Genomic DNA, 22,527 nt, shown 5'->3' with positions numbered 1-22,527 from the left:
AATTTATACCTGGATTTTTTTTTTTAAAGACGTGTAACATATATTTATTAACATTTTTTAAATAATGAAAGCTAAATACTTAAAAAAAAAAAAACATAATTGTTAAAGCTGCAGTCCGCAGTTTTTCCTCTTTGTCGCCATCTCTGTTCAAAATCTGCAATTGCAGTTATTCGCGGAATTATCAACTTTACGTGCGTTGTGCCTCGGCATGGCACAGCGCGGATGAATCCAATGTTTTGAGGAGAATGTACGGCTGTCAATCACCGCGCTGGTGGTGTGGATACTGTCATTCGCAATCACAGATTCTACTTATTGGAAGTATGACCAACATAATAATTTTCACCGGAAAATGTCGTCTAGTTAGTAACATACACTTTTGTTCTGACCAACTAAGGGGGAAAAAGCATTGCAGTAAATCGCGCCGATTAAATCTAACGATCGCTTATCATATCACATCAAACCGTGCAAATTATACTTTGTTCTCAAATTGTTAATGTTAACAACATCAGCATTGCGTGACTACATTTAATGCCCTTCCGATATTTGTCCTTGTTTTCGTATGGGCCCGGTTGCAGTCTCTTTTTTTCTCCCAAGTCCGGAGTCTTTCGCGTTTTACAACGGGTGAATCTCCAGTTGTCACTCCAACACCAACATCCTCACACTCAATATAGCCTATGAGCCGAGACACCTTCTTTATGTGTACAGATGTGACGTAATGACGCAAACACATGCTCGAATTTCCCGCGGAAATCCACCAGTACCACTGGAATTAAAAACATTATTACAAGCTTACCATTTTGAATCGAGCTACGGCAAGCAGATAGTTTTGAACACTAGCTGGTTATGTACAGTACTTGCTCAAAAAAATATTTTGGATAAAAAGCTATCAAAAAAGCTACGGACTGCAGCTTTAAAAAAAAAAAAAAAAAAAAAAAAATATATATATATATATATATATATATATATATATATATATATATTTATATACACACTATATATAATAGAAAATTCCAAAATAGAAGGATTTTCCATGGTCTCAGGTTTTGGACCCTGATGTACAGTATAACAATTATTTGTCAATTACAATTCACTTTCAGAGCATTTCCTGCATCAGTGCCACCATAAGAAGCTATTATAATAGTGATTCACCTTGGCAATGAGAATTTAATTGATATAAATTACTTTATTTATGCTTCTTTCCACCAGACAGTGGCTGAAGTCAGAGGACATTCAAAGGATATCTCTGTTCTTTCACAATAAGACACTCGAAAAAGAGGTACATCCCTTCTTGAGGTGTGGTATGTGCCATTGAATGACTAATACTGTAGGTGCTTCATTGTGAAGAGAAAAACACATCAGAATCAGAAATAAGACCATCAAAGCAAAGATGTCTAGGAAAAAACGTAAGAGCTGAGATATTTAACTTTTTTCTTTTTTTTTCTAACAGTACAGGGCCACGACTCTGCCGGCCTTCAAGTACTACGTCACCTGTGCTTGTCTCATTTTCTTCTGCATCTTTATAGTGCAGGTTTTAGTCTTGCCCAAGTAAGTACCATCTCCACAACATCTTTCAAGCATGCCATTGTCTTTCACGACGCAATTATGCAGACAGCCACTGTCTCCAACAGCACTTAGACCTACTGACACATAATAATATTACAACATCTACACAATTGAAAGAAAATTAGTGCACCGATAAATAATGGCATGATGGGGACATCAGTGCCTGTCTGAAAAAGACTGCCCTGAGCAGACAGTTATAGATTTTTTTTTAATCAGAGGTCAGTCTGGTTTGGAAATGATGTCTCCTTTTGTATGAATGCAGAAAAATCTATCCAAGACGCCACCCTAATTTACTGCTCATGTTGACCGTGAACACATTCACAAGAGCCAGAAGCACAACAGTTTTCTCAAGCTGTGTTCTCACTCTCTGTTATTGGTTTTATATCACATTCATGGTGATGTTTGGCACCGCAAAGACTGGAGCTAAACTTTTGTGTTCCTATATTCAAAAACCCATTGAATTACTGATGCCTGCTTTAGGCTATTCAAATCAAAGTTCTAACCCTAAACTTCGGCATCATATTTGTCCACACTTTTTGTTATATGGACATGAATGCTACTTAATCATGCGGCTTAATGAGAAGAGGTGTTCTATTATTCTTCTAAGCAATTAGACTTATGATTTTCACCTAGCAAACAATGAAACAGGTGCAAAATCCTAAAGATCTACGTTGTTGTTATTGTGAACTATTGAAAATGGTTGTTGGTAATTGAAATTAAACTTAAATAAAATAAAATATAAATATTAGATGAAAAGCTTCAGCTTAAAAATCTTAAATAAACATTTGAAATGATGCCTTAGCAATTAACTGAAATAAGTTTAAGTACTAAAATGACTACTAAATAAAACTAAAATAACACTGATCTGGGCCATATCCCGAGAGCAAAAATTGTTTTCAATCTCTCGAGATATGGCCCAGATCAGTGTTATTTTCATATTATTTATATTCTATTGTAGTATTTAAGTTGTGGTAAATCTGTTATGTGCTTTTGTCATTTATATATATTTTATATTTATATATATTATATATTTCTGTATAGCTTTAATCTATTTTATTTCAGATTTAGTAGTCATTTTAGTACTTAAACTTATTTCAGTTAATTGCTAAGGCATCATTTCAAAAGTCTTGATGTTGTATTTTAAGGTGGGCTCTTTTGTCCTGGAGCAGGTAGCAATCAATAAACAATGATTTTAAACACCCTAGCAATGGCATAGCAATGCACTAAAAACAACTTAGAACACCTTATTAACCTCGGTAACCAACCGACCGCAGTAGCATAGCATTGCAGCATCACGTTTTGCACAGGCAAGCACTTCCAAAAATCCTGTTACATATAAAAAAATCGAGCAATGTTCAAGCATGCCGAGCAACAGTTCTTAAATATGGCATGACATATGATACATTATGATCTTCTCTTTTCATGTCAGAGAATGGATAAAGATTGGATGTTCGTGTGTGACTTGCTTTAGAGTATCGCTGATGATTTTGTCTCTCACAGAACCACCGTCCTTGGAGTATCATTCGGAATGGCTTTCCTTTTGCTCGCCTTGATCCTCGGCATTTGTTTTGCTGGTCACATAATGGTAAGTGGTAAATATAGAAGTAAATCTAAAGTAGCTTTCTGTGAGAGTGAATTAAGCAGATTGGCATGTTTCGTTCATTCTATTTTCCATGGAGGAAATAACTGTATACTAATGTCATTTAATAAGTCGAGCTTCCCTCACATTTGAGACCCTCATCTTGTTAGAGAAAATGTCATACCGGGAAGAAAAAACACCATATCAAAACAAGATTGAAATTTTCCCTGTTTTAGCCGGAGGAACAACACTCTTTTTCTGCTCTTAGAGAGCATTGTCTATAATCAAATTACGAGCTACTTTGGACCTGCAGAACATAAATGCCTAAGGCAAATGTCACCTGCACGTCTCTCTATTTTCTTTCTCCTGCTCTTTCTTCCTTAATATATTATAAAAGCATAGAATGAAATGGCTTATTCAACAATCATTTTGTGGTCATATTCCACCCCAAACTAAAAACAAGAAATTATGTTTTCTTAAAGACAATTAAGCCTGTTTTTATGACCATTAAGGTGTATTATATTTCAAGTAAATTCTCATTACAGTAATGAAAAACAAATTAATTGTATTTATACTTGTATAGGGGGGATTCTTGTGAGATTCTTCTCTTGTGAGATTCAACCTCATTCCATGGAATTCCAACTGTATTGAAGCATCCAAGTTATATTTTTAGAAGGCATGACCTTCCAAAGTACTTGAAGGGTTTGCATGCCGTTCACCCACCAGCTCGACTTGATTTGTCCCCAGTTCGCTAATTAACCAAGAATTTATGGTGATAAAAGTAGGCCACATTGAATAGAAACCTTGCGCTATACCAACCCATCCCTGCCCCCTCCTCTTTTTTTTCTTTTCTTTTTTTGTGTGTGTGTGTCAAGAGAAAAGCAGCTTGAGTGATGATAATTTGACTGAGTTGTTTGTCATCTATTTTTCTTGCTGGATAGCAATAAAGTCAAGTCCCCACAGGTTTGGGGATTGTGGGTATGAGACCATTTTATGAAGCTCTGTGTCACTCATGTTGTGTGTTCCTTTTATAGTGGCGCTCTCTTTTGGTTTCACAAGCAGCAGTCAGTGTCATGAGTGTCAAGATTTCTTTCTCAGTTTGTTTCCCATTTATCTGATGTGAGATTTCACACTGTCCTACATTCAGCCCACAGATTCACAAATATGAAAGAGGGGTTAAGGTTATCTTATAGTAGTCTGTGTTTAAATATTTAAAGCCATTTTTTTTTTTTTTTTATAGGTGATGTTAGTAACAAATGATTGACTGGCGAGGTGGTTTTATGATTTTTTGTTTAGCTCCTCTGCCTATTTTACTCTTAGTTTTAAGCCTGAAGTCTAGGTTAAGTGTTTTGTAAAGTGATGTACAAGGTCAGTTTTGCAAACATATCTCATTATTTACTCAGCCTCATGTCTATCCAAAACCTGTTTACAGTTTTCTATGTGCTAAACAAGCATATTGGTCACATTTAGCCTTCACGTCTGTTTCAAAAGCCCCCAAAGTGAGTAAATCCTATCCTCTTGTTATAGCTAATCGAAAAGTTTAACCAGTTAGCAGCAACAGTGGTGGATGAAGTACACAAATCTATTACTTGAGTAAAAGTACAGATACCCTAATAAAATAATACTTCCATAAAAGTTTTAAGTACTCCTTTCCTTTACTCCAAGTACAAAAGTACTTGCTTTTTAATGTACTTAAGCATTAAATGTAATGTTTTATTGCTGGGTGGGGGGTGGGGTAGGATTGCTGGGTCTAACTAGCAGTATGCTAAGATAGTATGCAGGTAGTATGCAAGCAGTAAGCTCACTAACTGAAGACCAATTGAAAACACAAACAAAGGGAAAAGTTGTCTTAGCCAATATGTTCTGACTCTGCAGGGGAATAGGATCTACACCAACCATGTTTCAGCCTCATTTTTAGGGAAATTATGGAAGTAAAATGGATTGTGAATGGCATTTCATATTGGCTTCTACTCAAAGTTGATATAGATGCCTCTTTTTTATTATTATATTCACTCACTCTGAAGTTATGTTTATTAATGTGTCTCTGACTTGTGGGGCACAATCATAACCTTGAGCATTTGGAATAGAAGCAGATATGCTAATGATATTGGTGGGAGTTAAAGCTTGTTTTTTTTTTTCTCTTGTTGCTGTAGCAATGGGGCAAAGCAGCTTCCTGCACAATGCCCAGGCTCCCCAGCTCCTCTAAAGTCATCACCAACAAGCCCTGGATACGACTTGCACTCACCATGGCAACCACTGCACTTATCCTAGTCATGGCCGTATTCAACATGGTGAGCATCACAACTGCCCAGTACCTGGTCTATCAGCTACATTGATCTGCTTTTTAAAATGACTGACATTTATTATATTCACATATAATTCATTATTGTTCTTGACCATGTTCAGTATGAGAAATATTCTCTGCTTGCTTGTCAATATTAGCCTGCTAGCTGTATGGCTTGGTAGTTTAGGGAACTCTAGGTAATATAAAAAATCTTCTTGCCTAGAATTTCAAACCTCTTGTGACCTATAAGACCTATATTTTCCCACAATGAAAAAAATATATAATATATAGCTCTGCTATAGGTAGCAGTTTTGGGTATATAGAAAACAGGAAGAGACCAAGCATTGAACCCTGAGGAACCCCACATGCAATTGATGTGGTTACCTTCAAGATAATCTGAACAATCTTTGTGTGTGGTCCTGCTATTATCATATTAACCTTTGAGAGGGTAGATCAGGTGATCTAACTGCAACATAAGGACCAGCGATATAAAGACCAGTCACATTCTTTGTTAAATGGTACGCAATTTTCATTCCTTGGGTACAAAATCTTGTTTTTATATATATTCATTATTTAAGTGAAAATAGTTGAGAAAGAAAATGCGTGTGTAACAGCATAATGGATCCGTGTGTCAGGTCTTAAAATGAGAGCAGCCTAATTATGAGATAATATTAAAAATATCTATATGGCAGTTTTTCCCCATGGTATCGACATGAGTGGCTAGTAACTTTGGAAAACCGCTAGCCACAGTGACTGGTGACCAAAAAAGTTAATGTCAAGCCCTGTACATGACGCATTCATTTAGATAGTTGGTTGATAAATCAGTCACCAGTTTTTGACCCAGTTGGAGGGTTTTAGCTATGGAATCAGCACAGGCAGGGTAGAATTAGCGTCATCTCTCTGTATGGATTCATCCTTGTAGTTAGCATCACTGTACTAGGGCTCGGGTCCAGTATGGATCTAATGATGTTATCCGTGAGCTCAAGTGGCAAATGACTGGTTATCAGTGGGAAAAGAAACCTAAGAGCACGTGACTGAATTCTTGGGTTTTTCAAGTTAATGTCAATTGATTTCACACGTCTAAGATCAAATGTTAAGCTGCTCAGCTGGGCTTGTTAGAACATTGATATTTAGTTATCTAGCAGTGACATTAAATCCTGCACCAACTGGACAAAAAGTTGGCAACTGGTCATCTTATCTGCTTTTCCCATCTGCTTGCAGCTCATTGGTTTTTGTTGAATTTTTCTCTTGTGCAAAAAAAGGTATTTTGTTACAAAAAGCAACAGATGTGTTTAGCTAAGAGTGGTGGTGTCTTTCTGTTGTAATGCTCTAAGTTTTGTTTTCTCCATCTGTTGGGTTTTAAGTTCTTCTTAGTTGAAGATAGAGCGATAGCATCAACTCAGCTCAACATTTCCAACAGCAGTATGGATGGTCAATATGGTCAGACCACTAACTCCTCAAACAACAAGTTCTACTTGCCAGTAAGTTGCAACAAATCTTATCTCATGCCTCGGTAATTTGCTTCTCAGAAAAAAACTGTGTAAACTGAATAACCTTTTATCTACAGTCCCACATGAAAACATATTCATGAACATACATCATTTGCCGAGATGTGGGTTTCAAAATAAAAAGTTCTCAGTGTCTTTAACAGAACATACTTGTGATAAATCACGAGTGTCATGAGAAGCCAATTTGTCTCACTATATTGCGTCCCTATATAATAAGTCACTTTATACTGTGCGTGATTATGTATGGCCACTCTGTAATGATATTTCACAGCTGAAAAATATACTGGAAAATATAGTTATGCACTGAGAGCTATGTAGTGCTTGTATGAAATTAGATCTTTACAGATATCAAGATGCTGGACAAAAGCATCCTCGAGCATTTTCCTAGAATGTTATATTGGTTAGGAAATAAGAGTCTTGGTGTTTATAGCCTCTTTTTTAGCTTTTCTAAGGATCACCCATTTTGTAATATTTCAGGAGACATATGCTGTTTATAAATATAATTATTTTTGTATTGTGTTCTTCTACACTGATTTTTTTTTACACTGATTTACGCAATTTAATTAATAGTACAATTCCATAAAATTGAACTGAATGATCCTTACGTATTTTAATTAAATAATTGAACCTAATCAATTAATCCTTAATCATTTATTATTCAATTCAATTTGATGGAATTTTACTATGAATTATATCTATGCATAATTAAAAAAAAATCGAATGCATAAATCTGAAAAAATTTATTATATTATGTATTAAATTCTTAGCATTTAAATACTGAAAGTTCAAAGTTCTCTTTTCTGTGAGACTGAATGGCCCTGACAAATGTACAGATGTGAATCTAACTGGCTGTCTCTGCCCCGCCAGTATTTTATCTACAGCTGCATTCTGGGATTGATCTCATGCTCCGTGTTCCTGAGGATCAACTATGAGCTGAAGATGATAATTATGCTTGCTGCTGTAGTGGGTTATAATATCATCATTCTCCAGACACACGCCTCCATACTGGATGATTACAGCACCGCCCTCTACAAAGTCAAGCGTCCTGACCGGTACTGGATTCCCATATACTCCCATATACAGTGACCTCAAAAAGTCTCAAAAAATCTCTCAATCGCATCATTTATTTGTAGATTCCACTTGGTTTCATATTTTGTTATCAAATGCAGTGACATTCAAGCATTTCGGAAGTGTCTTTTAAAAGGATAGTTCACCCAGAAATGAAAATTTTGTTATAATGTACTCACCCTTATGACCCTGTATGAATTATGAACAATCCCTTTAAGTGTTCATTTACTTAGGAGGCACTGCAAACACATAGTATTAAGGAATGAGGAATTGTGCCACATAGATAGCCTACATTTGAGAATTGCGGTTGCAATTTTTTTCCAGAAGGTCTCTCAATATCCCCAGGGAATATATGTGACAGGTGCTTCTGCTGATATGGCAGGCTTTGTGAGGATTAGTCTTTTTTTGGATGACTGAAGGATGAGAAAAAGATTTTTAAAAAGAAAACCTATTGTATTTCTCTCTATTTCTATGTTTATTGTTCTTTCTTTGTTTCTTTTATTGATCTTTCCTTGCCATGCCTTCATTAGGCATTTATGAATGGAGTAAAATTTAGTAATTGGTCAAATAAGCTACTGCAACTGCCCATACAACATTGGCATTATGTATCTGAATAGTGAACAGTGTTGCTGAGAAGTCCGTGTCCTACTCTACCCATACACAAAAGAAATATATTTGAAATATATTTTCAGAATATGAAAATATTTTTGTAATATATGCAAATATTCGAAATTGGCCCAATAAATATATTTTAGTTAAATATATTTTTTATTTTTTTGAAAATATATTTTAGTTAAATATGTGAATATATTTATATGTCAATATATTTACTAACAACATATATGTTCATATATGTTTTAACTTTTGTAAATTGTTATACTTGCATCATAAATATTGTGCATATTTTCAATATTTAAATGACTTCAGGAAAGATGTCAATAAAACACAACAATAAATCTAATAATTGCACTTAGTGTTAGGTACGTGCCACCTAATATGGCCTAATAGTCCTAGGAAAGCAACTATCTGTCATTTTACATTGCAGTCATTTAAATGTAAGTACAGTATTTATTATAGCTGTGTGTCATAATACAGTAGTGAAATATGGTAGCCTACTGTTGTGTATAGGGGAAAAGGTAGAGGAATTACTATGATCAAAATACATTTTCGACCCTTCTTTAGCAAGCTAAACATTTTATGACCATATATTTTGTCATATATTTTACATTACATGTTATAAATGTAAATATATTTCACACTTAACATCATATATTTTTGTTATATTTCAGAATATATTTCAAAATGATAAATATAAGTGAACAACAATGCAAATATATTTCAATGTATTTGGAATATATGCCACATATATTTTTGACACTTTAAAATATATTTCAATATTTTTTTTCTGTATGGGTACACACAATAGTTTAGCCTTTTTTGTGTCATCTTTGACCTTTAAGTTTTAAATTTCTTTTTGTTCCCCCTCAGGCCGGGTGTTCTTAAAGATTTGAAGACCATGGGCTCTGTGTCATTGTTCATTTTCTTCGTCACTTTGCTTGTGCTGGCGAGGCAGGTAAGTCTCTCAATCTGAAATATACAAAAAGATGTGCTTTAACTGCTATCATACTTGCTCTTTTTTTTTGAGAGAGAGAGAGAGAGAAGTTCATCTAAAGAACTAAGATCCACGTATAACAAAGTAATTTAAGACTCGCGTTAATTTAAGCACATTTCTGCTTGTTAAGCCTCCAGAATGCTGTGTACCATAGACTTCCATTGTGCATCGTTAAGGTGTGGTAATGAGCTAAACATGTACAGTAACACATAACTTTCCATTAACTAATTAAGGTCATTAAATTGTGAAAGATGCCTGAATGTTAATCCAATGACAACAGAGGTTTGCCTAATCTTGACACAGTCACTCGTCAGCCTAAAATGTGAATTTTTCTGGTCATTTTATGATTAAGCTCAAAGTATTGTGGCAGTATAAATGTGTTCCCAGTTTCCAAGGCTTCAGTTACTATAAGCTCTCGTCAGCCTCTGGCTGTACAATAGCTTCCCTTCAAAAAAGGTTTAATAATACCACTATAAGAAAAAAAAATGTCATAGTACAATCATGAAAGTATTGTATGTTTTTCAGTCTGTATTGAAGACTTTTCACAATCTCCGCAGGCCAGCTGTCAGTCAGACTTTCCTTTTTTCAGTGTGCGCTTTTAATTTCAAGAGACTGTTTATCTCTAGGTAATAGGTCTGTCTGATGAACTCTATATTTGAATTGTGCAGTTAGGCGAATTCAATCAGTTTATCAATTCAAGTAATGCAGAGTTCGTGTTGATCAGGTGATAGGTTAGCCCGGAACTGATTTTTCTCCAAAGCAATAGAAAATAAGCAAAAACAAATATAGACTAGGTGAGAATGGCAGTGCATAGGCTACTTAATGCCTTTCAAGGTGCCACTTCCACTGAAATCTTTTCTGTGATGAATGTCTGCTGGAACAGAAGGCTCCAACTCAGAGAAAATTGAAGCAATTTTTCATGATAGCAGCCCTTTGTGCAAGAAAAATCCATAAATATATAAGATGAAATGTCCTTGTGTGCATATGATTATGCTTTCTTTGTCATCTTGAAAGCCAAATACGGTGATCAGATGTGTACCATCTCTTTACCTCTGTGTCCTCTTGTAACAGAATGAATATTACTGTAGGTTAGACTTCCTCTGGAGGAACAAGTTTAAGAAGGAGTGCGAGGAGATTGAGACCATGGAGAACCTGAACCGGGTGCTTTTGGAGAACGTTCTACCTGCCCATGTGGCGGAACATTTCCTGGGTCGGAACTGGAAGAATGAGGTGAGAGGCATTCAAATGTTTTAGAACACTAGTGAAAGATTTTCTATTGTGAATTTCCCAAATGTATTAACTTTTTTAATATTTGTATTAATTATATTATCAGCATTACAATTTCAGTGAAAAGTTGAATTAAAATTTTCCAACACTATTTGAGAAATATCTTTTTTTTTTACAAAGTTCACATTTATATTTCTTCTTCAATTTCTTAAAAAATATATAATTAATCAAAAATCTTTTGGGCCTGTCTAGTTTATTAGTCATTTTCATCACCAGATATATTTTTATATTTTTAATAGGACCTCTACCATCAGTCGTACGATCTGGTGTGTGTGATGTTCGCGTCCATCCCAGACTTCAAGGAATTTTACACAGAATCTGACGTTAATAAGGAGGGGTTGGAGTGTCTGAGGCTCCTCAATGAGATTATTGCAGATTTTGATGAGGTACACTCACAGGCACATCCATATTTTGATTTTATTTTTATAGGCACTGTGCAAAGTTAAACTTAAAGGGACAGTTCACCTAAAAATGAAAATTTTGTCAATTTCCTCGCCTTCAAGTTGTTCCAAACCTGTATGAGTTTCTTGTATGAATTGAGCGGTTTTGTCCAAAATATGATGAATATTCACATATAAACATTCATCAACGTACACATCAGTCAATGTTCAATGTGATCAATGTTTATTGGTGAATAAAAGGCTAAATTCAATCTGTTCATCATATGAAGCGATCGAGTCTCTTCAGAAAATTTGGACTAAACCGTTTATTCATATGGATTAGTTTTACGATCTCTTTATGAACTTTATGAAGTGTCAAAGTTTCAATTGCGTAGCTGTCTATGGAGGGACAGAAAGGGATCATTAAAAAGATCTTCATTTGTGTTCCGAAAGTCTTACAGGTTTAGAACGACATGAGGGGGAGGAAATAATGACAGAATTTTCATGTTTGGGTGAACTATCCCTTTAAGAGTGACGTTCGCCAGTACCAAATGCATTAACATCGTCATATCCATTAATATGCTAAAACTATTCCAAGAGATGTCATGAATGAAATGTATATTTTTCTTCTCCAATTATTTTTTCCCCTAAACTTAATGATTTCTTTTTTTCTCAACAGTTGCTGTCAAAACCCAAATTTAGTGGAGTGGAGAAGATCAAAACTATTGGCAGCACATACATGGCCGCTACGGGGCTGAATGTGACCCCCGGACCAGAGTACGCACAGGTACAATGTTAAGCTCTTCTAAACTAATCTTTTTGTAAAGATTACACTGGATTGATTGTGGTGCTAATACGCTTGATTTGTGCTTGAGGTGTGTTGCTTCAGAGTCTCAGGGTGTAGTCAAAACTGAATTTCAAACAAGTGCAATGATAGTTTCCTGTTCTTTTTCTGAAGGAACATGACCGGCAGTACATGCACATTGGAACAATGGTGGAGTTTGCGTTTGCTTTGGTGGGGAAGCTGGATGTCATCAACAAACATTCCTTTAATGACTTTAAACTGCGAGTGGGTAAGCAGGGCCCATCAGCGCTTTCACACCCAACAACATTTTGTTTGCCTTTGGCAGAGTCTCAAAATGTGGTAGACTTCATCACACATTCAGGGCGTTTTAAATGTTTCCGGCCTCTCTCTCTCTCTCTCTCAAGGAATAAACCACGGTCCAGTGATTGCAGGAGTAATTGGAGCACAGAAACCACAGTACGATATCTGGGGGAACACTGTAAATGTAGCCAGTAGGATGGACAGCACAGGCGTGCTTGGAAAAATACAGGTAGATTCTTGTTCTGACCTACTTTGTAAGTCATTTGCATGCCTGGTGAATTATTAATGGTTTTTCAGAGGATCACATCTAGCTTGCTTGCTTCCTCAGGTCACCGAGGAGACAAGTCGGATCTTACAGACGTTGGGTTATATGTGTTCCTGTCGTGGGATCATCAACGTGAAGGGCAAGGGGGATCTCAAGACCTTCTTTGTTCACACTGAGATGACACGATCTTTATCACAAGGGAATGTAATGCCTTGAACCTCAGTCACACAACAATTAAAAACATGTACAGTTTAATATAACATTGGCCTATTATAGTGGAGCTCTACAGCATTCTGTTTGCACCACATACACTAGATTATTTGCATTGCTTTATAAGTAATGGATGGCTAAGAGGCTCTGTGTAACCGAGACTTGTAATTGTGTGTTGCTCAATCCATAATTTAAAGCAGCGGACGTTTTTGTAAAATAAAGACAATATAAAGGTGGCCATGTTTTGATGCTATCATTTTGTTATCCATTAAAATTTATACATAACGCCAAAGTGTCTGTCTATGAATTTGTCATAGGTTTCATGGGAAATGTGTTAAAATCACAAAAAGAACCGAACAGAAACAAGTCAAAGAAAAAAAAAAGGATGCTGATGTATTTTGCATACAGACATACAGTAAATGCACAGACGTTTGTTTTGACATTGACTGTAATGTGCGCTCAAAGATGTGACCATAAGTAAGAGACACATTTACACAGGTGTCACAGATCCATAGCCTTCCTCCACATTCCAGGTGATTCCATTCTTGTTGTAGAAATCAGAACGAATGTGAGCAACACGAGCAAAGCTCCCCCCAGAGTCGGACTGCAGTGGAGAATATTGGCCATACTCTGATGACGACAGAACGGGTGCTGGTCTAGATGATTCCTAAAATGAGAGGATGAGATAAAACGAATAGGGATTAACTCTAGAATGGGATCCTCTAGTGAGCATTGTTTAAAAAAAAAAGAACAACAGACAATGCATGAACTGCTGAGCCTTCATGGATGGATCACCGGGAGTTAAGGAGAACACACCTCACTGAAGATGTCCAGGCCTCGGGATTTGGCGTGCGCTCTGTCATCTCGGTGGAGTTTGTTATCATAGCCCTCAGTGCTCTGATGTAAACAGTCATATAGAGACCTCTCTGGGGCCTGTACGAGGAAATTGACAAAATCGGTTTTAGAAAATGTTATTTTGAAAATAAATGTACAGAATCAACTTGGTACAATGATATCAGAAGGTAATATCATGGTACTTTGATGTACCCAAAAGCTATTTAGATATCTGAGATGAACTTATGAATGTCATTGCATTAGATCAGGGGTTTTCAAAGACAATGGAGTGCTAGGGTGTATATGGAAAAGTCTAAAGAAAAACAGTGTAAAAATAAATAAGACTAAACTAAAAGAAACTGAATAAGATACATAAAATGTATTAAAATAAACTTTAATTGATTTTAAATAAATAATAAATCTAAAATTATTACATCTACATTACAGCAGAGCAATATAGTGAGTACAAACAAGTAATAATGTAACGTAAAAGAAAAAATATTTTACAAATACTATTTTATGCATATTTTTAAAATAGTGCTTCTTTTTTTTACAGTATGCATTTGGTCTTTATACATAAATATATATATATAGCTGCCTTCTAAATTCTAGGATGGCGTCTAAAATATTGAAAACCTATACATTAGATAAAACCTAAAGCCATTTAAAGAAAGATCTAGACAAAAATATGTTAGTAGTAAAAGTATAGGAACCAGATATTATTTATTTATTTATTTATTTTTTACCAGATAAATGCTACCAAAATATCTATTGTTCCAGCATCATTTATTTGCAAATGCCACGTGGCTTGATATTTTAGCAGCGCGATATACGTGGCAACGACATTCAAATGGGGTTGTTGCTTTAAAAAAAGAGAAAACGCCAAAATGAGCATGCATCTTACCTTGGGGCTGCAGTTGAAATAACGCATTTCTTTGGGCTCTGTTCTTCTGGCTGGTATAAAGCTGAATACAGACAGAAAGGAAAGTGGTTTAGACTTCGCTTCGGATAAAACGTCCATTACAACAGTCGCACTTTTATCACTGGAGAGGTTAAATTTCTACACACACACACACAGTGACAACTCGGCGTCTGCGGTTGCTAGGAAACCTCAGGAAAACTTTAGGCGTTTAAAGTTATACTATCTTTTTTTACAGTCTATGGTTCCATTGGAAGAGATAAAGGTTATATTATATTATAACCAGAAAAAACGACAAAGAAACCAATTGGCAAATGAACAAGGAAACAGAACTAGCAATTTTTCAAAACATTTTAAAATGTGCATTTATTATTATTATTTTTTTATTAATTTACTATTTTATTGTTTACTATATTATAAAACATTAATTAAATGTGTCAATTTTATTTAACTATATTTAAAAACATTAAAATATTCCATTTTAAATGTGCCTGTTAATTTGTTTTGTTTTAAAAATGACTTTATTTCCAATTTATGTTTGATAATTATGTTTGAAAATTGTAAAATATTGCTTCTTTTTATTTTTAAAGGGATTGTTCACCCAAAAATGAAAATTTATTTCCATAGTATGAAAAAAAAAAAAAAAAAAAAATACCATGGAAGTCAATGAGACCCATCAACTGTTTCTCATCAACCAACATGCTTCAAAATATCTTCTTTTGTGTTCAGCAGAAGAAAGACATTTATACAGGTTTGGAACAACTTGAAGGTGAGTAAATAATGACAGAATTTTCATTTTAAGGTGAATTACTACCCTTCCAACTTCACATCTCATCTGAAGTCCGACTGTCCGAGTTTCCAATTTGTAAAATATGATTGCTCTTTGTTATTATATTGTTGTCTGAAAGGTGTCATCCTTAAAGATGTTATATATTATTGTAACAAAGATTTCATCCAGTTTTATTTATTTGTGTGTTTGTAGGCAAACATGTACAGCACATACAAATTTGTGGTGTACATCTAGGAGGAGGCAGTGGAGGTATCGCCTACCCCTTGCTAAACTGGAGAAAGACAAAGAGAAAATGGCCAAATGCAATGCCAAATGCATTTTCCAAACACTTCTATCTTTATGGAAAAGTTTCTGAACTCTTCAGGAAGGAGCCTCTATAAAGGTGATTCAGGCCCTCTATAAAGGTGATTATACACACGGCAACTTTTTGAGCAATGTTGCTGGGCAATGTTGCCATCAACGGGCAACCAGATGAGACACAGGGCCCACGACCAATTTAAATTTATTGCCCATTTTCAATGGGAAAGTGCCCAAGCAACAATCGCTCGGCAAGATTGCCCAGCAACATTGCTCAAAAAGTTGCCCTGTGTATCATCACCTTAAGGTAAAAGTTATACTTCGACTCAAAAACATCTAAGTCAAGTATTTCATACACATAAAAATCCTAAACAAAGCCCCACTTTGGATGTACAATGCTTAACTAATCTATAGTATAAATTAAAAATTGTAGATGTTAAGCAATTATATTTTATACATGCATAGTGTATTTAAATAAATTTTCCACTTGACCAGAATTATTCTGAGCTTAACTTATCACATTTTTGTCTTTGGATAATAGTGGTCTGGTCTTTGAATTTATGTTTTAAGTTTTTATATTTGTTTATGGACAAGACTCATTTAGATTTGTAGAGTCAAATATTGTTTTTTATAATGAAGTGAAAGGTTGAGATAAGATGTTTTATGTAGAAACTTTTATCCGCTGTGAGCAATGGCAAGAGTTCAGCTTCAGTCTCACGCGCACTCAAAAAGCGTTACTGTGACAGATGACGTCATAAAGAAGTAGAACGTGATTTAACTTTAACAGTCACCCGTTTGAAACCACACACCATCAGTCTTCTCATTGCTTATTCAGCAGTTCATATTATAAAGTTACCCAAGTGGACAACTGTTATCGTGGCACTGGAGAGAAAACAAAGTACCCTCGCTCAGGTGTACGACTCCCATGAGAGCACACCCTCAACATCCAGAACCGACGCGGCTGAAAACGCCTAGGTTACGACTGTAACCTCGGTTCCCTGAAGAGCGTTGCATCGAGATTAACGCTATGGGGGTGGTGTCTTGAAGCACATATAAAATCAGTCCAATGGTGTGGCGGAACGTCAGATGTGGGTGACGTCACGAACCAGGAACCTATAAAGCCTGCTCGAAAACAGAGAGCGTCAGCTTCCTACAGTCTGAAGTAGTCGCTGACAGGCATGAAGGAGATATGGCAAGGTGACGCAACTTCTTCAGGGAACCGAGTTTACAGTCGTAACCTAGGCGTTCCCTTTCAAGGGAACTCGCGTTGCGTCGAGATTGACGCTATGGGGAACGTCTATACTAATGGCACCATAGCTACGAATGTCTGTCCTGTGTGAAATCGAGTGAGCAGCACTAGGATGACAACACCTGAGACCCTGGTGTAGAGCCCAAGTCCAGAGAGTAAAATCTGACGAAAGTGTGTGGTGAGGACCAGCCTGCCGCATCACAAACGTCCTGAAGGGAAACTCCTGATATAATGGCCTTGGAGGCCGCCATACTCCTTGTAGAGTGAGACCGGACAGCCATAGGGGAAGGCTGTCCGGCCGCCTCATAAGCAAGTGAAATGGCCTCAACCACCCACTTGCTCATTCTTTGCTTAGATGCAGGAGACCCCATATTTGAGGACCCAAAACACACAAAGAGTTGATCAGTTTTACGCCACAGGGTAGCTCTGTGGACATAAGCATCTAACGCCCGTACTGGGCAGAGCAAATTATTTCTTTCCTGGTCCGCATTCTGAAAGGGAGGAGGACAAAAGGCCTGCAGAATAATAGGTCTGACCACATTAGTGGGGACCTTGGGGATATAACCTGGTCTAGGATGCAGAAATGCTTTGACCATACCAGGTGCGAATTCCAAGCATGAGGGAGCAACCGACAGTGCTTGTAAATCCCCTATTCTCTTAAGAGAAGAAATAGCGAGGAGGAAAAGAGCTTTCAGCGTCAAGAATTTAACAGGAACCTCCTCTATAGGCTCGAAAGGGGCCAGGGAAAGGCCTTGGAGAGCAATAGCCAAATCCCAAGTGGGCACCCTGGAACGAGCTGCAGGCCTCAGCCTCAACGTGCCACAGAGGAAACGAGATACCAGAGGGTCCTTCCCCACAGACATTCCACCCAAAGGAATGTGGTAAGCACCTATGGCCGCCACATAAACCTTTAAGGTGGACGGGGTTAGACCTGCAGTGAACCGCTCCTGCAGGAATTCCAGCACTGTACCGACTGGGCAGTTAACTGGGTCCAACCGATGGTCACTACACCATGAAGTGAATACACTTCAGGGCATAAAGTTTCCTCGTGGAGGGAGCTCTGGAATGTAGAATGGTTTCTACAACCTCAGTTGAGAGACCTGTCCCTATGAGCTGGGCCCCCTCAGAGGCCAAGCCCACAGGTTCCACAGTTCTGGTCGGGGGTGAAATATCAAGCCCTCCGCTTGGGATAGAAGGTCCCTCCTGACAGGTAGCTCCAGAGGAGGCCCGTCAAGGAGAGACACAAGATTGGGGAACCATACTCTGCCCGGCCAGCGCAGGGCTACAAGAAGTAGGCGAACCCGGTCCCTGCGAACTCTCTCCAGAACTCCCGGGAGCAGAGCGATTGGGGGAAAAGCATATAGGCGTAGCCTCGGCCACGTCTGTACCATAGCGTCCAGCCCCAGAGGAGCTGGATGCGTGAGGGAGAACCATAGTGGACAGTGAGACGTCTCTCGAGGCGCAAACAGATCCACTTGTGCTTGGCCAAACACCCTTCATATCTGCTCCAACACCTCGGGGTGGAGCCTCCATTCCCCGGGCCTCAGCCCCTGTCAGAATGTCTGCTCCTAAATTCTGGGACCACAAGAGGATATGGCGTGCCAGTTTGCATAGTGGGCGTGAGCGCAAACCCCCTTGATGATTTATATAGGCGACTACCGATGGTTGTCTGTGTGTACTAGAACATGGTGTCCCCTGAGATCTGTAAGAAAATGCTTGAGAGCCAGAAATACAGCCAACATCTCCAGGCGGTTGATGTGCCATGAAAGATGATGGTCGTTCCACAGACCGAGTTGAGCGACCCTCTAGGATCGCTCCCCAGCCCGTGAGGGAAGCATCCGTCTTTAGCAGCTTGCGACGACAAGGAGCTCCCAGCACGGGGCCTTGGGACAGGAACCAAGGTTTCTTCCACATAACCAGGGCACGTAAGCAGCGGCGCGTGACCCTGATTGTGCGAAATGGGTTGCCCCTCGGGGAAAACCCCCTGGTCCTTAGCCTCCACTGCAGGGGCCTCATGTGCAGTAGTCCAAAAGGTATCACGTTGGAAGCTGAATACCCTGAAGGCGCAGGGGCGTCAGAGCTGCATCCACGCATTTGGTGAAAGTGCGGGGTGATAAAGCTAGGCCAAATGGAAGAACTCGGTATTGGTAAGCTTTGCCCCCGAAAGCAAACCTCAGGAACTTCCTGTGACATGGACGGATGGAAATATGGAAATATGCATCCTTGAGATCTATCGTGACAAACCAGTCCTCGGACCTGATCTGTGGCACGATCTGTCTCAACGTTAACATTGTGAACTTGAGTTGCATGACGGACTCGTTTAGAACTCGAAGATCCAGAATGGGACGCAATCCCCCGTCCTTTTTTGGAACTATGAAGTACTGACTGTAAAACCCGGTTTCCCTGTTGGAGGGAGGTACATATTCTATGGCCCCTTTCTCTAACAGAGTGTTCACTTCTTGTTCCATAAGCAGAACCTGCTCGGGGTCCACCACTGTGGGTAGGACCCCCATAAACCGAGGTGGGCGAGACCCAAACTGTATTTGATACCCTTTTTCTACGGTCTGCAGGACCCAACGAGAAACATTTGGCAGTAGCTTCCACGCTGTCAAAGATTCTACTAGAGGTACCAGTCTCTCGAGACTGGTTTCTGGATTTTGTTGTTGTTGAGTAGTTGGTCCGTCGCCCTGTAACGTTGGACCGGCAGGGAACAACTGAATGGACTGCTCTGAAACCCACCTCAGAGGGGGCGGGCATCCCGAGGCCACTACGTTTCCGGGTGGTCCTTGAGATATGTGCTCGCCGGAGACCGCTGCGCCCTGAAGCACCGGAGGTGGCAGGGTTGGCAGAACGGTCCCCTGATGGCACCGAAGGGAGACGGGCACCGTAAAGAGAGGTGTTGACCGCTCTGCTTTGGGGGGGACTGCCCTCACTGGCCTGAGCCCTTGGGCGTCAGGACCTTTTCCCCGCAGCCTTCTTGGCAATAATAACGGTCCGCAGATCCGTTTTACCCCTCGAAGGCTGGGGTTGAGAGCGCCCTCCGTGTCCCTGAGATTTCTGTGGGGGAACACCAGAGGCAACGCTCTGCTTTTGAGTGGCACGATGGGAAGAGCTAGATTTGGAAGATTGAGGCTGCTGAGCGGGAGAGAACAACGGGGGAGGAGCAGGATGAGAACAACGGGGGAGGAGCTTCTGAAAGGCGGCTGCCTGTTTAGATGACTCTTGAAACTTTTCAATGGCGGAATTAACAGCATCGCCGAAGAGTCCAGAAGTGGAAAGAGGAGCATCCATCAGAATTTTTTTTGTCTTTCTCCTTAATATTGCTGAGGTTGAGCCACAAATGCCTCTCAGTGGCCACCAGGGCTGCCATAGAATGGCCAATAGATTTTGCCGTCACCTTGGTGGGCCTGAGAGAAAGATCGACGTAGTTCACACACAACCTCAGGACCAATACCCCCATTCTCATCCAAATCTCCCAATAATTCTGCCTGATACGCTTGTAAAAGTGACATAGTGTGGAGACAAGCCGCAGCTTGACCAGCGGCAGAATAAGCTTTGCCCACCAGCGAAGATGTTGTTCTGACTGGCTTGGTGGGCAATACCGGAACCTTTAAGCACTATGGCGTAAGTTCGTGGTGGAGGTCGACGCATCAAAGGAGGGGGTAGGTGCAGTGCTCTCCCAACGCTCTTCCACAGACGACAAGATGCATCCTTGCGTGTTTTTTTCTCATCGATTATCGCCTACCGAACGTAACTATGACATTGGTAACAGGGTCGGGGTTACCTTTTATCGTCTGGACCGACCACAAGAACCTGGAATACAATCAATCTGCTAAAAGACTCAACTCCAGGCAGGCTCGGTGGGCACTTTTTTTCGGTCGTTTTGATTTTTCCCTCTCGTACCGCCCGGGTTACAAAAAACATCAAACCCGATTCTTTGTCTCGTATTTTTGATCGATCCGAACGCCCGTCTACTCCCGAGTGCATTTTACCCGAGACTCTGTTCATCTCCACACTCACATGGGAGGTCGAATCGAAGGTCAAGACGGCCTTAGAAGGGGTAACGCCTGGTTGTCCACCGAATCGGTTGTTTGTGCCGGAGGAATTACGGTCTGACGTTATTCGATGGGGTCATTGTTCCAACGTGGCGTGTCACCCAGGAGTAAACCGTACCAGCTTTTTGGTCAAGCAACGATTCTGGTGGCCATTGATGGCTCGCGACATTCGAGATTTTGTTTAGGCTTGCTCGATTTGCGCCACTGGTAAGACTTCCAATCGACCCCCAGATGGGTTACTCCAACCGCTGTCTGTCCCTTCAAGACCCTGGTCCCACATAGCGCTAGATTTCATTACCGCCCTCCCACCCTCCCAAGGCAAGACGGTCGTTTTGACCGTAGTGGACCGGTTCTCGAAGGCGGCTCATTTCAATCCCTTGCCTAAATTACCCTCTGCCAAGGAGACAGCGGTGACTGTCATAGATCACGTCTTTCGCTTACATGGCCTCCCGACGGACGTAGTCTCTGACAGGGGGGTCCCAGTTTGTGTCCAAATTCTGGCAGGAGTTTTGTAAATTACTGGGAGCGACTGTAAGTTTGTCTTCGGGTTACCATCCCCAAATTAAAACCCGTGTTTTATTCTCCCATTAATCCGCCGGCCCCGGTTCCCCCACCGTCGCGACTCGTAGATGGGGAGCCAGCGTATTCGGTAAATCGCATTCTGGACTCAAGACGGAGGGGACGCGGATTTCAGTACCTGGTGGACTGGGAGGGTTACGGTCCGGAGGAGAGAAGTTGGGTTCCTGCTAGGGACATCCTGGATCAGTCCCTTATTGATGATTACAATCAACAGGTAAGTTCTCCTGGGAGCGTCAGGAGATGCTCCTAGGGGGAGGGGTACTGTCACGGTTGATGAATTCACTGACTCTTCCTTGCGCTGTGTTTATGTGTGTGCATGGGTGTGTGTTTGTGGGTGTGGTCGCTGATGATCCTCCGGGAGAATCAGCGCCAGCTGATTCTAATCACCAGTGTCTCTTTATTCTCACCTCTTGCGTCTTGTGTTTGTCAGATCGTTTTGTTGGATGATTCCCTGTGCAGTGTCTGTTCCTCCTTGTGTCTCCGTGCTTCCAGTCTGTTCTTCGTGTGAGAGGTTCCACCGTCGTGGGTTCCCGCTGTTCATCTGAGTTCCAGTCTTCACGTCATCTTCATCACTCCGGGATTTACTTCACTCTTCTGACGACCGAGTTGCTTTATTGCAAACCTGCGCTACCAATCTGACTGTGACAAGTGTTTCATCCATTGAGTCTGGTTTCTGATATTGTTTCAATAAACCAGTTTTACTTGCTATTGCCTCTTCTGTGCTCTTTGCTGTGACAATCTGCAGGTTCAGACCCCTCCAGCTCCAGTCCACCACAGTCCAGCACCAGGTCACAGAGTGGACGTGACAACTGAGGGTGAATTTACTGCCATATCTCAAACATTACACTCACTGCTGTCCATGCTTGACATTTCATGTCAACTTTAACGATTAATCTTTTAACAGGCGACATTCTGAGCTGGTTTGAAATCGTCAGAATGCTTG

At 39.7% G+C, this 22,527-nt stretch overlaps 2 protein-coding genes across 2 annotated transcripts in view; one reads left to right on the top strand and one right to left on the bottom strand.

The window, feature by feature from the left end:
• The window catches only part of adcy2b (adenylate cyclase 2b (brain)), a 67,477-nt gene extending 54,324 nt beyond the window's left edge, over positions 1 to 13,153 (top strand). Inside the window, exons 13-25 of the mRNA XM_084131350.1 lie at positions 1,207 to 1,276; positions 1,448 to 1,545; positions 3,064 to 3,148; positions 5,296 to 5,433; positions 6,791 to 6,907; positions 7,802 to 7,986; positions 9,491 to 9,575; positions 10,686 to 10,844; positions 11,141 to 11,287; positions 11,961 to 12,068; positions 12,240 to 12,354; positions 12,491 to 12,615; positions 12,715 to 13,153. Of these exons, the coding sequence (XP_083987476.1) occupies positions 1,207 to 1,276; positions 1,448 to 1,545; positions 3,064 to 3,148; positions 5,296 to 5,433; positions 6,791 to 6,907; positions 7,802 to 7,986; positions 9,491 to 9,575; positions 10,686 to 10,844; positions 11,141 to 11,287; positions 11,961 to 12,068; positions 12,240 to 12,354; positions 12,491 to 12,615; positions 12,715 to 12,867 (1,585 nt within the window). The 3' untranslated portion in view covers positions 12,868 to 13,153. The remainder of the gene's footprint in view (positions 1 to 1,206; positions 1,277 to 1,447; positions 1,546 to 3,063; positions 3,149 to 5,295; positions 5,434 to 6,790; positions 6,908 to 7,801; positions 7,987 to 9,490; positions 9,576 to 10,685; positions 10,845 to 11,140; positions 11,288 to 11,960; positions 12,069 to 12,239; positions 12,355 to 12,490; positions 12,616 to 12,714) is intronic.
• A 100-nt stretch (positions 13,154 to 13,253) lies between these two features.
• cfap90 (cilia and flagella associated protein 90) lies at positions 13,254 to 14,716 on the bottom strand (the record flags this gene model as incomplete). Its single annotated transcript, XM_084131351.1, has 3 exons — positions 13,254 to 13,528; positions 13,678 to 13,794; positions 14,600 to 14,716. 3 exons carry the CDS (start codon positions 14,714 to 14,716, stop codon positions 13,352 to 13,354), a joined length of 411 nt encoding a protein of 136 aa, XP_083987477.1. The 3' UTR covers positions 13,254 to 13,351.
• Positions 14,717 to 22,527: the final 7,811 nt, after the last annotated feature.

Source organism: Abramis brama, assembly GCF_963993115.1.
Source record: "Abramis brama genome assembly, chromosome: 12".
Taxonomy (NCBI): domain Eukaryota; kingdom Metazoa; phylum Chordata; class Actinopteri; order Cypriniformes; family Leuciscidae; genus Abramis; species Abramis brama.
The sequence above is the reverse complement of the archived record's forward strand: the minus strand, read 5'-3'. Positions and strand labels throughout refer to the sequence as shown.